Consider the following 13,182-nt stretch of genomic DNA (forward strand, 5'->3'; position numbering starts at 1 on the left):
TTCACATGAAACTTTGGCTCCAATTTCCAGAGATGGCATCGGGCGAGGCGATGAAATACATTGCAAAGTTACCGCCTTCCCCAATTAGGTTGCTGAGCTGCTTACCGAGCGGTATGAAGAAGCGTGCGCGTATGTCTTCCTGTCAGGGCTGCCGGGATTGTCAGCAAAGGCGGGTGTGTTGCATTCCACGAATCTGAATGCGTCTGCCAGCGGCATCAAAGGTCTCTGAGTTCGTGGATCTTGTCAGAGACAGTATACGGGGTGCCTATCCATCTCCGAGGACAGGTCATACGCGTCAAGATATAGACAAATGGCCAATAGAGCAATTCTCGTCTATCGGGGTCCTTTAGGCAGCAGCAACTCCAGACCAACTTACTCAATATGAATGATGTCTACAGTAGAATTCGAAAACAGTTTACCCCTCAGACACTCACGCTTTGTTTCTCGGCCCAATATTTGCACTGACTTGTGGCAGTTTGGAAACCTGCTCCTCGCGGAATCGATAACTAACCAATCAACTATTTAAGACAGCAGATCGACAGCAGCCTTGGCAGCCGAAATATCCAACCCAGACTGTGCCGCAGTGACTCATCTCGATGACTCAGTTGCTAGTTGATCTTGATCTATGATCCTTTTAAATGTCACTATCTTCTCTTCAAATACTGACTCAACTTGTTATACTTCACGAGGCAACCACTACCGGCAAAAATGGGATACATCGAATTCTATGAATATAGCGATCAATCGCTTGTCCTTTCGTTCTTGAAAGAGCTGATGCCGATTGCGGCACCGCTATACCACCGACTCCAATCGCCTCAAAATACAGCTGATAGGTGCACCGCGATTCTATGTAGTGTTCCTCCGGGTCAAGCCTTGACGGCCCCGAGTACTGAAGATTTTGCGGTGGAAAGAAACGTCACAGTGTGCTTTGCGGATCGTTCTCGCCACCACGAATCTCAAATTTGGTTATTCAATACATTGTGCCTCAAAGCTGTCAGTCCAAACGCGCTCTCACAACAAGAATATGTGTTCTTGGTAGATAATCTGTGCTGTTTATTCCGAAAGCTTAAGGAGATTGGCGAGAGACACGTCTCGGCCGATATACAGCCATTGAATTATCCTTTTCCATCTCTTGTGCGCCTTGCAACTCTACATGAGCTTCTAGCCACCACGATCCAGAAAGTCGTCACGCCAAAATACCATAGTCAATGGGATGAGATGGTATTCTATACTCCATCTATAACGAAATCTCCACTAGAGAACCTTCCGCTAGGATACAAACTTGGCACCGTCCCAGAATCAAAGCTCGAGACTGTCATTTCAACATCAAGTATCCCTCGTCAGCCGTCAACTTTACTGGAGCTTCACAATGCGGCAATATTTACAACATCCTCTGAGAGGATCATTAAGGACCTCGTGGCATGGGCATATCTAGGGATAGACAAGAACATCGTAACCCTATATGTTGTTCCGGACCATCGGGGCAAAGGGTTAGCTAAGATTGTGATCCTCAAGCTCCTGTGTGACCTGCGTGATGGAGTGGCTGGGAAAGAAAAGTCCCAAAGCGATTGGTGTCTTGCTGATGTCGCTAGCCAAAATTTTGCCAGTCAGGGAGTATTTAAAGCTGTGGGCGCGCAGGTTGGTTGGAGGAGCTCCTATGTTAGATTCGATTTGGATGAAATAGATCCATAGAGGCAATAGCTTAATTAGTTGGATCTATACAACGGGAATTGAGTCGGAAATCATCATAAACTTGGCTTGGGCCTTACTATACTAAGAACGTTAGTGACAATTGCCCTCTACCTAAGGCGATTACTCGTTTCAACCCGATAGTGCTGAGGGAAAGGCAAAAAAAGCCAATTCAAATTGTGACACTTGAGTTTCGAGTAGGATACGGTATTTTACGTTAAGCCGTTGTTCTGGAATTGAGAACAAGTTCTATTCTTAGGAGTGGATTATTTACGCCTTATTTGGTAACGGATTAGCGTAGTATCGGGTACGGGCCGAGAAACCAAGCGTGAGTGTCCGGGGGGTAAACTGTTTTCGAGTTCTACTATACCGCAAGACTCGACTTGGTCTACGTCACTGGGAAACCACACTTTCCGTCAAATGGAGTGAGGACCTTTATGCTTGCAGCTTTGTTCGATTACATATTATCTCCTTGAGAACACCTCGAAACCAGCAGGCATGACTGCGACAATTACCAATCAGCTGAACAACAAGTATAAACTCTGCCATTGAGGGATTGGACTGCCCCACGGGTCAACGAATAGCCGAAAGTGACAGTTGAAAGACAAAGGAGTGATTCGTAGGCAGGTACCTCGCAGTGGATTGTTGCGCTATTTTTAGCGAAGGACTAGATTCAATACGAAGCAACACTTTCTTTGACTCGTCCTTTAGAACGGGGATATCGGAATTTGACAAAGGCCAAAGGCCCCAGAAACCTGAAGTTCGGCGAACACAACACCCCATGGAAATCCTTTGTTGCTCTCAACTGAATGTGAATTTTAGACCGTCGCCCTTGGGCTAATGTAATACCTTAAGAATATTGCATTGAACACACTCCCACCATCAATTCGGCTTTTCTTCTCTCTGACTTCTCTCTGACTAAAGATACTCGCTGACATGGCACATTCGAAAGGTCAACCCAAGAGGAGTGGCAGACAAAAATCCCGTCATGGAGATGACGAAAGAAGTGACCATGAAAAGATCACGCCGACCGGCAATGTCAAAAGAGGGAGGAAAAAGGACAGCCGTCCTGAGGAGTCCAAGAAAGTAAAAACCAGCTCTGACACCAAGAAGGGAACAAGTAAAACTACAGCGAAGACCAAGGACCGTCCGAACAGGGGCACAACCGGCAAAACCTCGAAGAGTTCAGGCGATCTTGAGATGAAATCCTCAGAGGCTGCAACTCGCAAAAATGGCAAAGTCAAGGATGAAAAACACAAAGAAGATGAACAGAATGTGGAGCTAAAGGCATATAAGGGGAAAGTCTGCAATGATTCTGGAAAGGTTGCGGCTGTCCCAGCTCAATCAAAAACCACTCAAACGCCGCCAATGCAAGTGGTGAAAAGGTCTATTTTCGAGGCGTTTGTCACCGGACACACTCAGGTGAATCTAGAAGATGCATTGAAGAATCCAACTCCCCAAAATACAAAACGGCCACGGAAAGCCTGGGGACCCTTTGACCCGCCCATCACAAAGCACGCTCAGATTCCCGAGGGCTGGAATCCCACTGAATATGATATTGACGAGCAGTATGCAGCAGCCCCTGTCCATCATCTTTCATCAAGTATTCATATCTTGGGAACGGCGCTAATGACCAGATAGGGATGTCGAGGCAAATATCCTAAGAAATATCGAGAGAATTACAGAGGGGATTCTGCCCGCGTTCTTTGAAGCACGACTGGAACGTTACAGGGAGATGAAAAGGGTGCAAGAGTATGTTGCCAATGTAAGCCGGGCTCCGCATAATACTAACTAGTCTTAGTATGATGGTTGCCTTAGAACCTGATCTGCCCTGGGTCGTTATTATACGTCTAGAAACTCTCGGCATGATGGAGGAAAGGATGATAAGGGACGGTGACAAGAGTGACCACCTTGTCAATGTCAGAGCTATTATGAAAGCATACCGTGATAGAAGCTTGACCTGGGACCCGCCAAAGGTTACCTATTGGGCGAATGGAAAGCTGTACAAGGGACCCGAGGAGCTCACAACTACGAAGATGAATGGGTACTGGCGCGAGCTTGGATGCCCAAAGTCCTGGTTTGTTGAGGGGGTAAGTGGTTCTCAAAAATTCATACAACCATCACTGACTATCAATACATAGTGGGAGGGGCCGGAGCCAGCATCGATGAACTTTGTTAGTGCTATTGCGCCACGATCGTCCACTAATATCATGCATGATGTAAGAGCTGATTTAATTCCAACCTTCTGTTGGTTTGGCGGCTGACTCGATTTGTATAGATTCGACTTGCTATCCGACCTGCAGACATGCCCGCAGAGCTCAAGGGACGGAATCGCTATATCGAATATGATTTCCTGGACGATACAGGATCCCAACACATGCTGATATACGAGCAGGACTGCTGGGACATAGAGGATATCTGTGATTTCATCTGCCCAGAGGCGGGTCAGACATTTGTTCGCACTGCAGCTGGAACTGGAATCTTCAAGGTCGTTCATGTGGAGGCGGCCTTGTTCTGGGATCAAGGTTTTTCCAAAGTTCAGGTTGTCCCATGGACCCCCGTTACCTGCTACGTGGCACCTGGTCGTCAGCTAGGAAGCCAGCCAAGACTTAGCGGAGTCTGGCTTCGCCATCTGCTTTACCATGTCACCAGACCAGATAACGAAGGTAATCTGTACTTGTCTGACCAAGACTGGGACGCATCTATCAATGTTGGACCTTTTGAAATGGCAAACAGGCAAGCGCCGCCTCTTGTGGCATATTTCAACGAGCCTGGGGCTCCTTTGAGACCTGCTGGGGTCCCTGGCCATGTTTCTCCTGGAACCTATCCACCGGGAGGGAATAGTAACCAATATCCTGAGTCTTATCATCCTTACCCCGAACATTACCCTGGGGAGTTCCCACCTGAGAGTCCTCCTACCTGGAGACAAGCACTGACCGAGATATTCAAGGCGGTAATGAGAATCCCGCAGTAGACTTTGGTGTGGTTTTAATTGAATTCAGACCTTCTTTTTGTTTCCCAATCTGATTTTCCATCCAGGTTTCTATTTAGGGGATAACAGAGTTTGATTACATGCTAAGTTCTAATGTTTCAGAATCCTCATAACATATATTGAAGTTGAGCTTTCCATAGTTTGATAAGTACCTAGGTCTAGACGCTTCCAGTTAGAATCTTCATGGAGCTAATACCGAGATAAAGGTCTTTGTTTTGGGCAGCTCCAGCTGCCTTAAGGACAGTGGACTCGATAGTCTGACTAGACTAGAGATGAGGTGTTTAGGGACCTTCAGGGAATTTAACTTATGTTTTGTATGCTTCGTGATCGCTCTAGGCAGCAGCAACCTGATATTTCCCTCCTTCTCGAACGGAGAGCTCCAAGCCATAGGGGTCCGTCAATAATTAATTTTTTAAGCGAGAACTGCACTCAAAAAACCATGAAACCTGAAAGAAGCCATGAAATATCGGAAATCGGAAATAACAGCCTTGATTGATTGAGGCATTGGAGGATTGCTCGAATCCTGGATGGGGCGGGATGAAACTAGTGGACAGTTGCATACCATTATGTGACCTGAATTTATGCTCCGGAGACTGGCATTACGCATTGCGGGCAGGAGGGCTTGCTTCAATCTCTCGTGGTGACGTGGCACAAGCATTAGAATAGTAAGCAAGCATATGCAAGGGATATGCAATCTTCGAGGATTATTTGAGAGACGCTTTACGACGTATTAGAAAAAGTTTGATGTACTCCCACCTGTGCAGGAGTTTCCAGGGTCAGATTGACCGCCCATTTTCGAGATTGTTACACAAACACCCCTCCCGCGATCATATACTTCCCGATACAAAGAACCAAGTTGGGCTTGGTTGCGCCATAATGATAGTAGTTGGATTTGTGAAGTCGTGGACACCCGAAATATGTGCCCTTCCATTGACCGTAAAAGTTCATTATTGTGATAGCTTGAAATGACGTTCAGTCATGAAAAAGCCCGATGGGTGGATCCGGGACAAATTACAAACATCTTGTCAAATCCCGAAATCGTATGTATATATGACAAGTCTCATTTTGTTTGGCCCGAACACTGCGTCCCATCTCAAAGATATTCTGGATCAATCTGCATAAGGGCAGCCATGCCATCTCGCTCTAGTACATCGGTATCCAAAATCATTGAAACAAAAACCACCGCCGGCTCAGTCTTGCTAGCATTATCGCTAATGCGGTGATGGCAGCCGGGGGCCTCATACCAGGTGCCACCGGCCTCAATAACCTTCATCGGGTCATCGTTCATTTTGTTGTACACCGTGCCACTGATCACGTACGCAGAGACTGAACAAATGCCGTGGCGATGAGGTGGAGTTGAACCGTTTGGCGGGAATGTAATAGTCATACCGACAATACTCTTTCCTGGGCAGTTAGATAATTTGTATTGATATACCGTCTGGAGGTCGGTCATCGGGCGGCTACAGCTCCTGTCAGTGGCGGTATTGAGATCCGGACCATCTTCCATACCTGGAGTCGTAGGTTGGTTCTTCCATGTCGAGATTTTGAGTCATGATGTCGATGTTGGATTGGGTGGATGATTGTGAGAAACGCGAACCGAATCGAGGAAGATGGACGTTTTATAGTTTTCGGGTCTGAATAATATGATTCGAATCTTGGCCACTTCCATGTTGTGTAACCACTTGTGTGATCCTGTGACTTGGTGGTCGGGACCGATCCCGGTTCCGATAACGTTGATAGGCTATCAATAGGCTATGTACGGGTACTCGGAGCCTGCCCGATTTGCCACTTACGTGCTCGGTTTCCCAGCGAATTCGATCGTGATATTACAGATATTTAGATCGTTCCTTGTTCCTCGTTCCTTGCAATTGGAATTAATGTTAAATTCAAATGTTGTATGGTATTCAACACAACGCGTAACCGTTCATAAGAGACAGACTAAGCGCTGAAAAGGAAGCCATCACAGAATGCACGACGCGATCGAGAGCAACAGCGTAAACCCGAGAATTGAAAAGGTCCCAGAGCTCTGTAAGCTGTTCGAGACACTTGTATCAGTGCCATTGTACCCAACATTGGCCGAGTTGTTCCCAAACCCAATGCTCCTCTCCCAAGACGGTGTAGCACTATCATTGACAAGCACGTCGGAATGATAGGTATCGATCACACCTGAAAAGGACAACTTGGCCTTGCCAGGAACAAACAAGTCATCTTCATTGAAATCATACTTACCGAGCGGTATCCCTTCAAAGTAACCCTCCACAGTAAGGTTCGCTGTCTGACCTTCGAACTGCAGATCCAAAACGGGGTTCGGGTAGGTCCAGTTATAGCCAATATTGTCATCCTCGATACCCAGGCTTATGAAATGACCGGCCCATCGGGTGGTCTCAGTAGAGTTGCAGCCTGTCATGTTGAACATGACGGAGCTTGAGCCGGCATAATCGGTGAGTATACTGGACAGATTGTATGGTGTGCTCTGTGTATCCTGGAGAGTGATATTGAAGTCGACTTCGGCCTTGGGTGAGCTTGAGTTGTAGGAGTACACAGGGCTGAGAAAGTCAGTCTCGTCAGCAAGCATTGAAGTCATTGGTTGGTGACTCACATAGAAGACAGCAATCCCCAGTAATCGGAACTCATTTGTCCAATCGGCCACGAAGTGTTCAACTCCGTGTTATGAGGCCAAGCCAAATAAAACAAATTGACTGGGTTACTGCCGACATTATACTTGCTCGTGTCTGTAACAGCGAGAATTGAATTGAACTCGATGGTATATGTCTCACCGCGAATATTCGGGCACGTATAGACAGTGTCATTTGCACTTGAGGCGACACCAGCATAAGGCGTGTACTCCAGACGCGTGGTAGCATTATAGTACCTATTGATCCATAAGCCTGTTTCCTTGATGAAATCATGTTGCGAAACTCACGACCCGACCCAGTGGTAAACATTACCGAGACCAGACACCCAATCCGGTCGGAAATTTAACGACGAGTCATAGCTGGAACTATTGCTGCGCGCAGAAATCTGAGACGCGGTGCTGAGCCCGAAAAGCAGACTTTGGATCACCTGGAAACGATGCATCATGCTGGAGAGTTCCGGGGAACGAGCAGTCGGGACTGGGGCCCCTGGAGCAAGGAATCGCACCCATTTTCATTCCTGAAATAGCTGAGCCGCTTAATCATGGTAGCACTACTCCGTACACCCTCTTGTCTATTAATTACGGGGGCGGCCCCAGCCCCAGTGGAGAATATTTGGGGGCAGCTACCACACAGGGTCTCGAATGGACCAGCGTGTGATTTAGCCTGCATGGGTGGTCCCTTGCCAAGGCCTTTTGCTCCACATGGTTGCCAAGCGATTGGCCCAGCTGTCCAAAAGATGGCCTCTGCTACAGCCGCGTCTCGGGGACTGTTCACAATAAAATCGCAAACTTGTTTCTTTCCTATGGAAAGAGTATTGCAAGATTGACTTTGCGGAATACAAGTCGGTCCTGTACATTCCCTCATGGGCTAGCCTTTGGGTTTGAGTTGAACTTAACCTGTGTTGCGAAGCTTCGCCAAAGCGAACATGTGGGGCAAGTATCGTTGTGCAATTTCGCCTACTTTTGAGCTTGAATTCAATAGAGATTGGAATGATTCTAGTCAAGTGAATCAGAGTGATTTGAATTATAGAAATAAGGGGTCGGTGAGCTAGTCGGGCCTGGAAGTAGCTAATCCGTCTAGATACCCGAATCGTGCTGAACGACATCGTCGGTAATAGCATTTTCTGACCAAGCCTTGCAGTTCGAGTTAAGGATGCTATCATTAATCTGGATCTCTGACTCATGCTCGAGGAGCTGAACGGCAAATCCTTCAGAGGTGTGCCAAGCGATGTGGCAATGCATGAGCCAGACCTGTATTTTTGAGAAACATTAGCGGTGATCAATATACAGCGAGGTTGAGATCTGTACTTACGCCAGGGTTGACGGTCTTCATGGCAATAGCGACGTATCCACTGGCATGCAGCATGACAACATCGCGACGTGGAGCGTTCACCAAAGTAAGACCATCCCTCATTGACGTATCAAAGTTACCGTATCCCGAACCAAGGACCCAGAAGTCGTGGCCATGCATATGCATAGGGTGGTCCTGACCGAAAGGGGAATGGATGACAAAGTACATCCATTTGTTAGCCTCGGGGAGATGAATGACACGCTGCTTTTCGAGCCACGTCTGGTTGTTTTCGGCCACTTGCATCAAAGTGGGGTATTCCCATTGGGTGTCGAAGGACGTTCCGTTCATCAACCACAGCATGGCATTATCGGTAACTTGAACCTCAACATTCTCACTTTCATCGTAATAAGAACTTTCGGAGACATTGACCTGGAGGTAAGGCACGAGATCAGACGCCGCCTCATCGGCACAGGAGTCAGTGTAGCTCCAGGCAGTGGTGGTTGGGTCTGCAGTGGAGGAGTTGTCATAACGAATGATACCCTTGACAAGATCCGTCGCGTCAGTCTCAGAACAGGCCTCTTGCGGGATCGCTCGCAGCCAGAAATTGCCACTACTGGTTACTTTGCTGTAACAATAACATCATATCGCTGACCCATCCCGACATTGAGTTGATTGGTGGTGAAGGGAACAATGGGCACGAAGTCGTTGGCAATGACCTCTAGCTCGTGGTCATCGATCATGAAACGGAAGTGCTGGTCAGCAGCAGCATTCACCACACGCATACGATAGTGAGTTCCTGGTGTGAAGGTGGTCTCCCAGCGCGAACCCAGTTCTCCCCAAACATCGGTTCCATTGATCAAACCGTTCGGGGCTGTGGGAGGTCCTCCGGTTGCGGCTTGGAGAAGGAGTTGGTCGGCCGTTTGCTGTAATTATTAGACTGACGGTTGTCCTTTATGGAGGTATCTCAACTTACGTGATACCAATCGTTCAAGAAGACATGATAAAGATCAACATCGTAGTTGGCAGTTGCTGGTCCGTTGATGAGGACACCACAGAACACTCCGTCCCAGGCTTGAACGTAGAAGTGCGAGTGGTACCAACCGGTTCCGTATTCCACAGCATGCCAACGGTAGGTGTAAGAGTCGCCCGGATCAACAGGACATTGAGTAAGGCTAGGAACGCCTTCCATCTGGTTCGTGTGATTTTGACGGATTCCGTGGAAATGAAGACCGCTACCATTGGTCTGCAAGGAGTTCGTGACGTGAATAACTGGTTCAAAGTCAGTCAACGGATATTCCCTGTTTTTTGAGTTACTTACCAACGGTATCCCCCCAGTCAGCAATGATAGTGGGACCTGGGAAAGAGCCGTTGATTAACTGAGCAGGTAGCTCAACACCATCAGGGGCAGCAGTGGTGTTATCAATATTGAACCAGTACTCCCTAACCTCACCAGTGTCTGGGACGTTGTCGTAATAGTTGGATGAAATGTCAAAGCCATCCTTCCAGCATGTTCGGTTGGAGGCACTGTTGACGCAGTCCTCCGTGGCCCAGTGATGCTTGTGGTGCAAGAATGCTCCAAATGCACCGGGTAAGAGAAGAAGGGAAGATGTAATGGACGAAAAGAAAACGCATTTGACTTCGACTACCGCTATCACAGCGACTAGATCGAGTAAAATTGCAATAACAGATCAAAGCAAAGATAAATGAGTGAATGGAGGTCGAGATATCAATTACATGGCTCCTCCCGATTATTAGTATTGTGAAAAACGGATAATAAACCTCAAGCCAGCGGAAAATCGGTAGACCCAAGCTCAAGCTCTATGGTCTGATTTCCACTGTCCATTGTCTCCTCTACGCTAAATGCCCCCACAGATAAAGATCATCATCCTCGAGACCTATTTTGGCAAACCAAAATCATGAGCTAGGGCAGACAAGCCCCTGGCCCTGTTGGGCAACTGTTGGCGGGCTGATGTGGGTCATTGAATGGAAGAAATCAAGGTTCCATATCTAGGCATCCATCGTGTGCCAATATCTATCTAGCGCTTCAAAAAGATCACCTAGAGCACACGTAATGTGTACAAAGTGTCACACCTGGCCTAGATCAGGAATCAATCCCGTGCTAGCGTCAGAGTTTAAAAATGGATATGTTGTCTAAATGATACTTTGGCCGTTGATTGGCACATTCACGAACGGACGGGACGATCACATCGGCATTTGTCCTGGGGGTGGAAGGATCTATGAAAATTGGATGCTCCGGGACTCGGCAAGGTGATCTGGATACCGATGGTCAAAATATCAGTGGAGACCCTCATGCTCATACATCCGAACTATATTAAACTATAGCTAGGGCCCGCTTGATGGACCAAGTCTCCACCTTAAGGTTTAGCGGATGACATCTGAGGTAAAAGGTTTGCCACAGGCCAATGATAGATAGCACAAAATAAACCGCAAGGCTACAGATGCCTCGCAGCTGACGAGGATGCCATCGGGCATACGTAGATGCGGTGGAGCAGACCCATGTATCCAGAGAGCCAAGAACTACCGGGTGGAGCGGGATCATCAGCCACCCAGTCCCCGTTGTATGCTAAATTTAAGACTTTATCCGGCCCAAAGTCAAATCTGTCGACAGGCTTGTGACTGATCGGCGTTGTTGTACGTACACCTTCTAGGGGTTTACGGCCGAGCTTGTTCTAGCGTTGTGGACGAAGCGTTGGTGCAAACCTGTACCGTATTCCACCAAGGTGAAATGGATATAGCGGGTTTCCACGGCCGAGTTTTCCGGTTCATTTCCGTGATCAGGTTGATTGATTGGTTTTTCTTGTACTGTAGTCATGCCTAAGCACTCGTCCTCTTCGTGAGCGTAGACTACATACATTCTTCATCTGATTAATTGCTCTTTCATCTTCTCTCTGGTTACACACCGCATACATCGTTTAATCATTATCCCAATATATTATCATTGGGCTTCAAACATGCACTTGCGCGGTACATTTTCGGTTCTCATGTTACAGGTTGGTCTTGCATCGGCCTTTGCATCAACATGCGAAGCGCGGTTCTGAGACCAATGCGACTTTCTACGCATACGGCACCAACGCCTCTTCCTGGCCCATTGCTTATGACTCAACCAATGGTACGCAAAACAGTTTTGTTTTAACTTTGTAGCTGAAAATGGCACATTGGAATACAATACTTACTTGATGATCTCAATACAGGTCTTCTCTATATCGCGGAGGATCCATCAAACACGGAAGCCAACCCGACCCCCCTGGCCTGGGATTTGGCCTCCATCACCGGCGAATGCTGGATTGCCAACGCCAGTTATGTCAACGGTACCGCTGCCGGTTCGATGTACATTATGGATCAGGAAAGCTATGCCGTTGGACTGCTTTCCAGGCTAAAGCCGCCTACATCAATGGTACTGTCTCGGGCTCTGCGCTGTTTGCTTCGCAGCTAGTCTATAACAACAACACGCTGCTTGAAGCACAGTTCTGGGCCAGGGAGACTGATGTGGATAGCGTTTATGGTTTGACCTGGACTTTGGATGACAGCTCTCCCAATGGAGAGTTCCCGGTCGTCGTCAAGGCCTCGGAGGACTCGTGAGCATATTTCGGGCCCAAGTGTCGGATTTGATGGCTCGCTGCCTTGGAAGTGTCACTTAAGTTGCCAATTTGTCGGGAGTCGCTTAATTATCGAGTACCTAATTTTCTCGGAGGATTTGAGGACTGGGAACAAATCCTGTCCAATTCACTTACATTCGCTTAAATCCTAATGAAATACAGATTTCCCTGTGCATGCCCAACATGTTAGGCTCTTCAAGGGGTTGAGAAATGCGTGGAGCTTCCGCAAATTAATCCAGAGCATGTATAATTGAACACCTTCATTGTCGGTCTTATTGTAAGGCGCAGTATTTCGAATTGGTAGCATATTTTATCCAATACATACTCTAGTGCCCGCTAAGTTTGTGTCTGAATTTTGCGAAGGGAATATTAACGTAATACCTGTTGAGTTGACAACTTTTATTGCCCATGTCCTGGACCATGGGAGCTATATATTTGGCGAGTCAGGTAGCGGGAACCACGGCTTGTACCTACGTCCGACATTGAGCACTACAACCACCAACTTAGAAAGCAAGACCTCATCTAAATGGATGGCTCACATATATTCAAGTGCCCCCCGGCCCTTCAAACATTCGAATTTCAATATTTGAGGTAGGTCTAGTAAATACTCAAAACAGGGAAACAGGCTTGGCACCGACAGCTCCTAGCCGTCGATTACCTAAGGGCCGAATGACCAAATTGTGTATATTAGAGAGGGGCGGGTAGGTATAATAAGTGCATAGCTTCTAGGTGAATCAAGGGACGTTGGGTTTACTTGGTTGCCTGGCGATGTAATGATGCCAGGCTGAAGCAATCTTAGAGTTACCACCATCTAACAAGAGTTGCACGTGCCACGTTAAATAAATGCAAGACCAAGAAACCCACCGCAACGAGAAAATCAATGAGAGAAATATAGGCAACAGCTTCGAAGGCAAGCTTAAATCCGACGAATAGCACATAACAGACATGCCTAGCTTCG

At 47.4% G+C, this 13,182-nt stretch overlaps 6 protein-coding genes across 6 annotated transcripts; 3 read left to right on the plus strand and 3 right to left on the minus strand.

Annotated features, from left to right (window-relative positions):
* Window positions 1–708: 708 nt before the first annotated feature.
* Window positions 709–1,692, plus strand: N7484_008048 (GNAT family N-acetyltransferase; the record flags this gene model as incomplete). The annotated part of the gene is made up of 1 exon (XM_057118435.1): window positions 709–1,692. One exon carries the CDS (start codon window positions 709–711, stop codon window positions 1,690–1,692), a length of 984 nt encoding a protein of 327 aa, XP_056971470.1.
* A 933-nt stretch (window positions 1,693–2,625) lies between these two features.
* Window positions 2,626–4,663, plus strand: N7484_008049 (uncharacterized protein; the record flags this gene model as incomplete). The annotated part of the gene is made up of 5 exons (XM_057118436.1): window positions 2,626–3,257; window positions 3,331–3,441; window positions 3,491–3,779; window positions 3,831–3,908; window positions 3,968–4,663. The coding sequence occupies 5 exons, from the start codon at window positions 2,626–2,628 to the stop codon at window positions 4,661–4,663; spliced, it is 1,806 nt and encodes a 601-aa protein (XP_056971471.1).
* Window positions 4,664–5,774: 1,111 nt separating this feature from the next.
* N7484_008050 (cupin domain-containing protein) lies at window positions 5,775–6,234 on the minus strand (the record flags this gene model as incomplete). Its single annotated transcript, XM_057118437.1, has 2 exons — window positions 5,775–6,141; window positions 6,191–6,234. The coding sequence occupies 2 exons, from the start codon at window positions 6,232–6,234 to the stop codon at window positions 5,775–5,777; spliced, it is 411 nt and encodes a 136-aa protein (XP_056971472.1).
* A 407-nt stretch (window positions 6,235–6,641) lies between these two features.
* Window positions 6,642–7,762, minus strand: N7484_008051 (uncharacterized protein; the record flags this gene model as incomplete). Its single annotated transcript, XM_057118438.1, has 3 exons — window positions 6,642–7,227; window positions 7,281–7,553; window positions 7,605–7,762. The coding sequence occupies 3 exons, from the start codon at window positions 7,760–7,762 to the stop codon at window positions 6,642–6,644; spliced, it is 1,017 nt and encodes a 338-aa protein (XP_056971473.1).
* A 631-nt stretch (window positions 7,763–8,393) lies between these two features.
* Window positions 8,394–10,239, minus strand: N7484_008052 (extracellular dihydrogeodin oxidase/laccase; the record flags this gene model as incomplete). The annotated part of the gene is made up of 6 exons (XM_057118439.1): window positions 8,394–8,567; window positions 8,629–9,147; window positions 9,240–9,530; window positions 9,581–9,876; window positions 9,926–10,131; window positions 10,193–10,239. 6 exons carry the CDS (start codon window positions 10,237–10,239, stop codon window positions 8,394–8,396), a joined length of 1,533 nt encoding a protein of 510 aa, XP_056971474.1.
* A 1,665-nt stretch (window positions 10,240–11,904) lies between these two features.
* N7484_008053 (uncharacterized protein) lies at window positions 11,905–12,207 on the plus strand (the record flags this gene model as incomplete). The annotated part of the gene is made up of 1 exon (XM_057118440.1): window positions 11,905–12,207. The coding sequence occupies one exon, from the start codon at window positions 11,905–11,907 to the stop codon at window positions 12,205–12,207; it is 303 nt and encodes a 100-aa protein (XP_056971475.1).
* Between the last annotated feature and the right edge of the window lie 975 nt (window positions 12,208–13,182).

This window comes from Penicillium longicatenatum, assembly GCF_028827895.1.
Source record: "Penicillium longicatenatum strain IBT 33135 chromosome Unknown contig_4_segment0_segment0, whole genome shotgun sequence".
NCBI classification, from domain to species: domain Eukaryota; kingdom Fungi; phylum Ascomycota; class Eurotiomycetes; order Eurotiales; family Aspergillaceae; genus Penicillium; species Penicillium longicatenatum.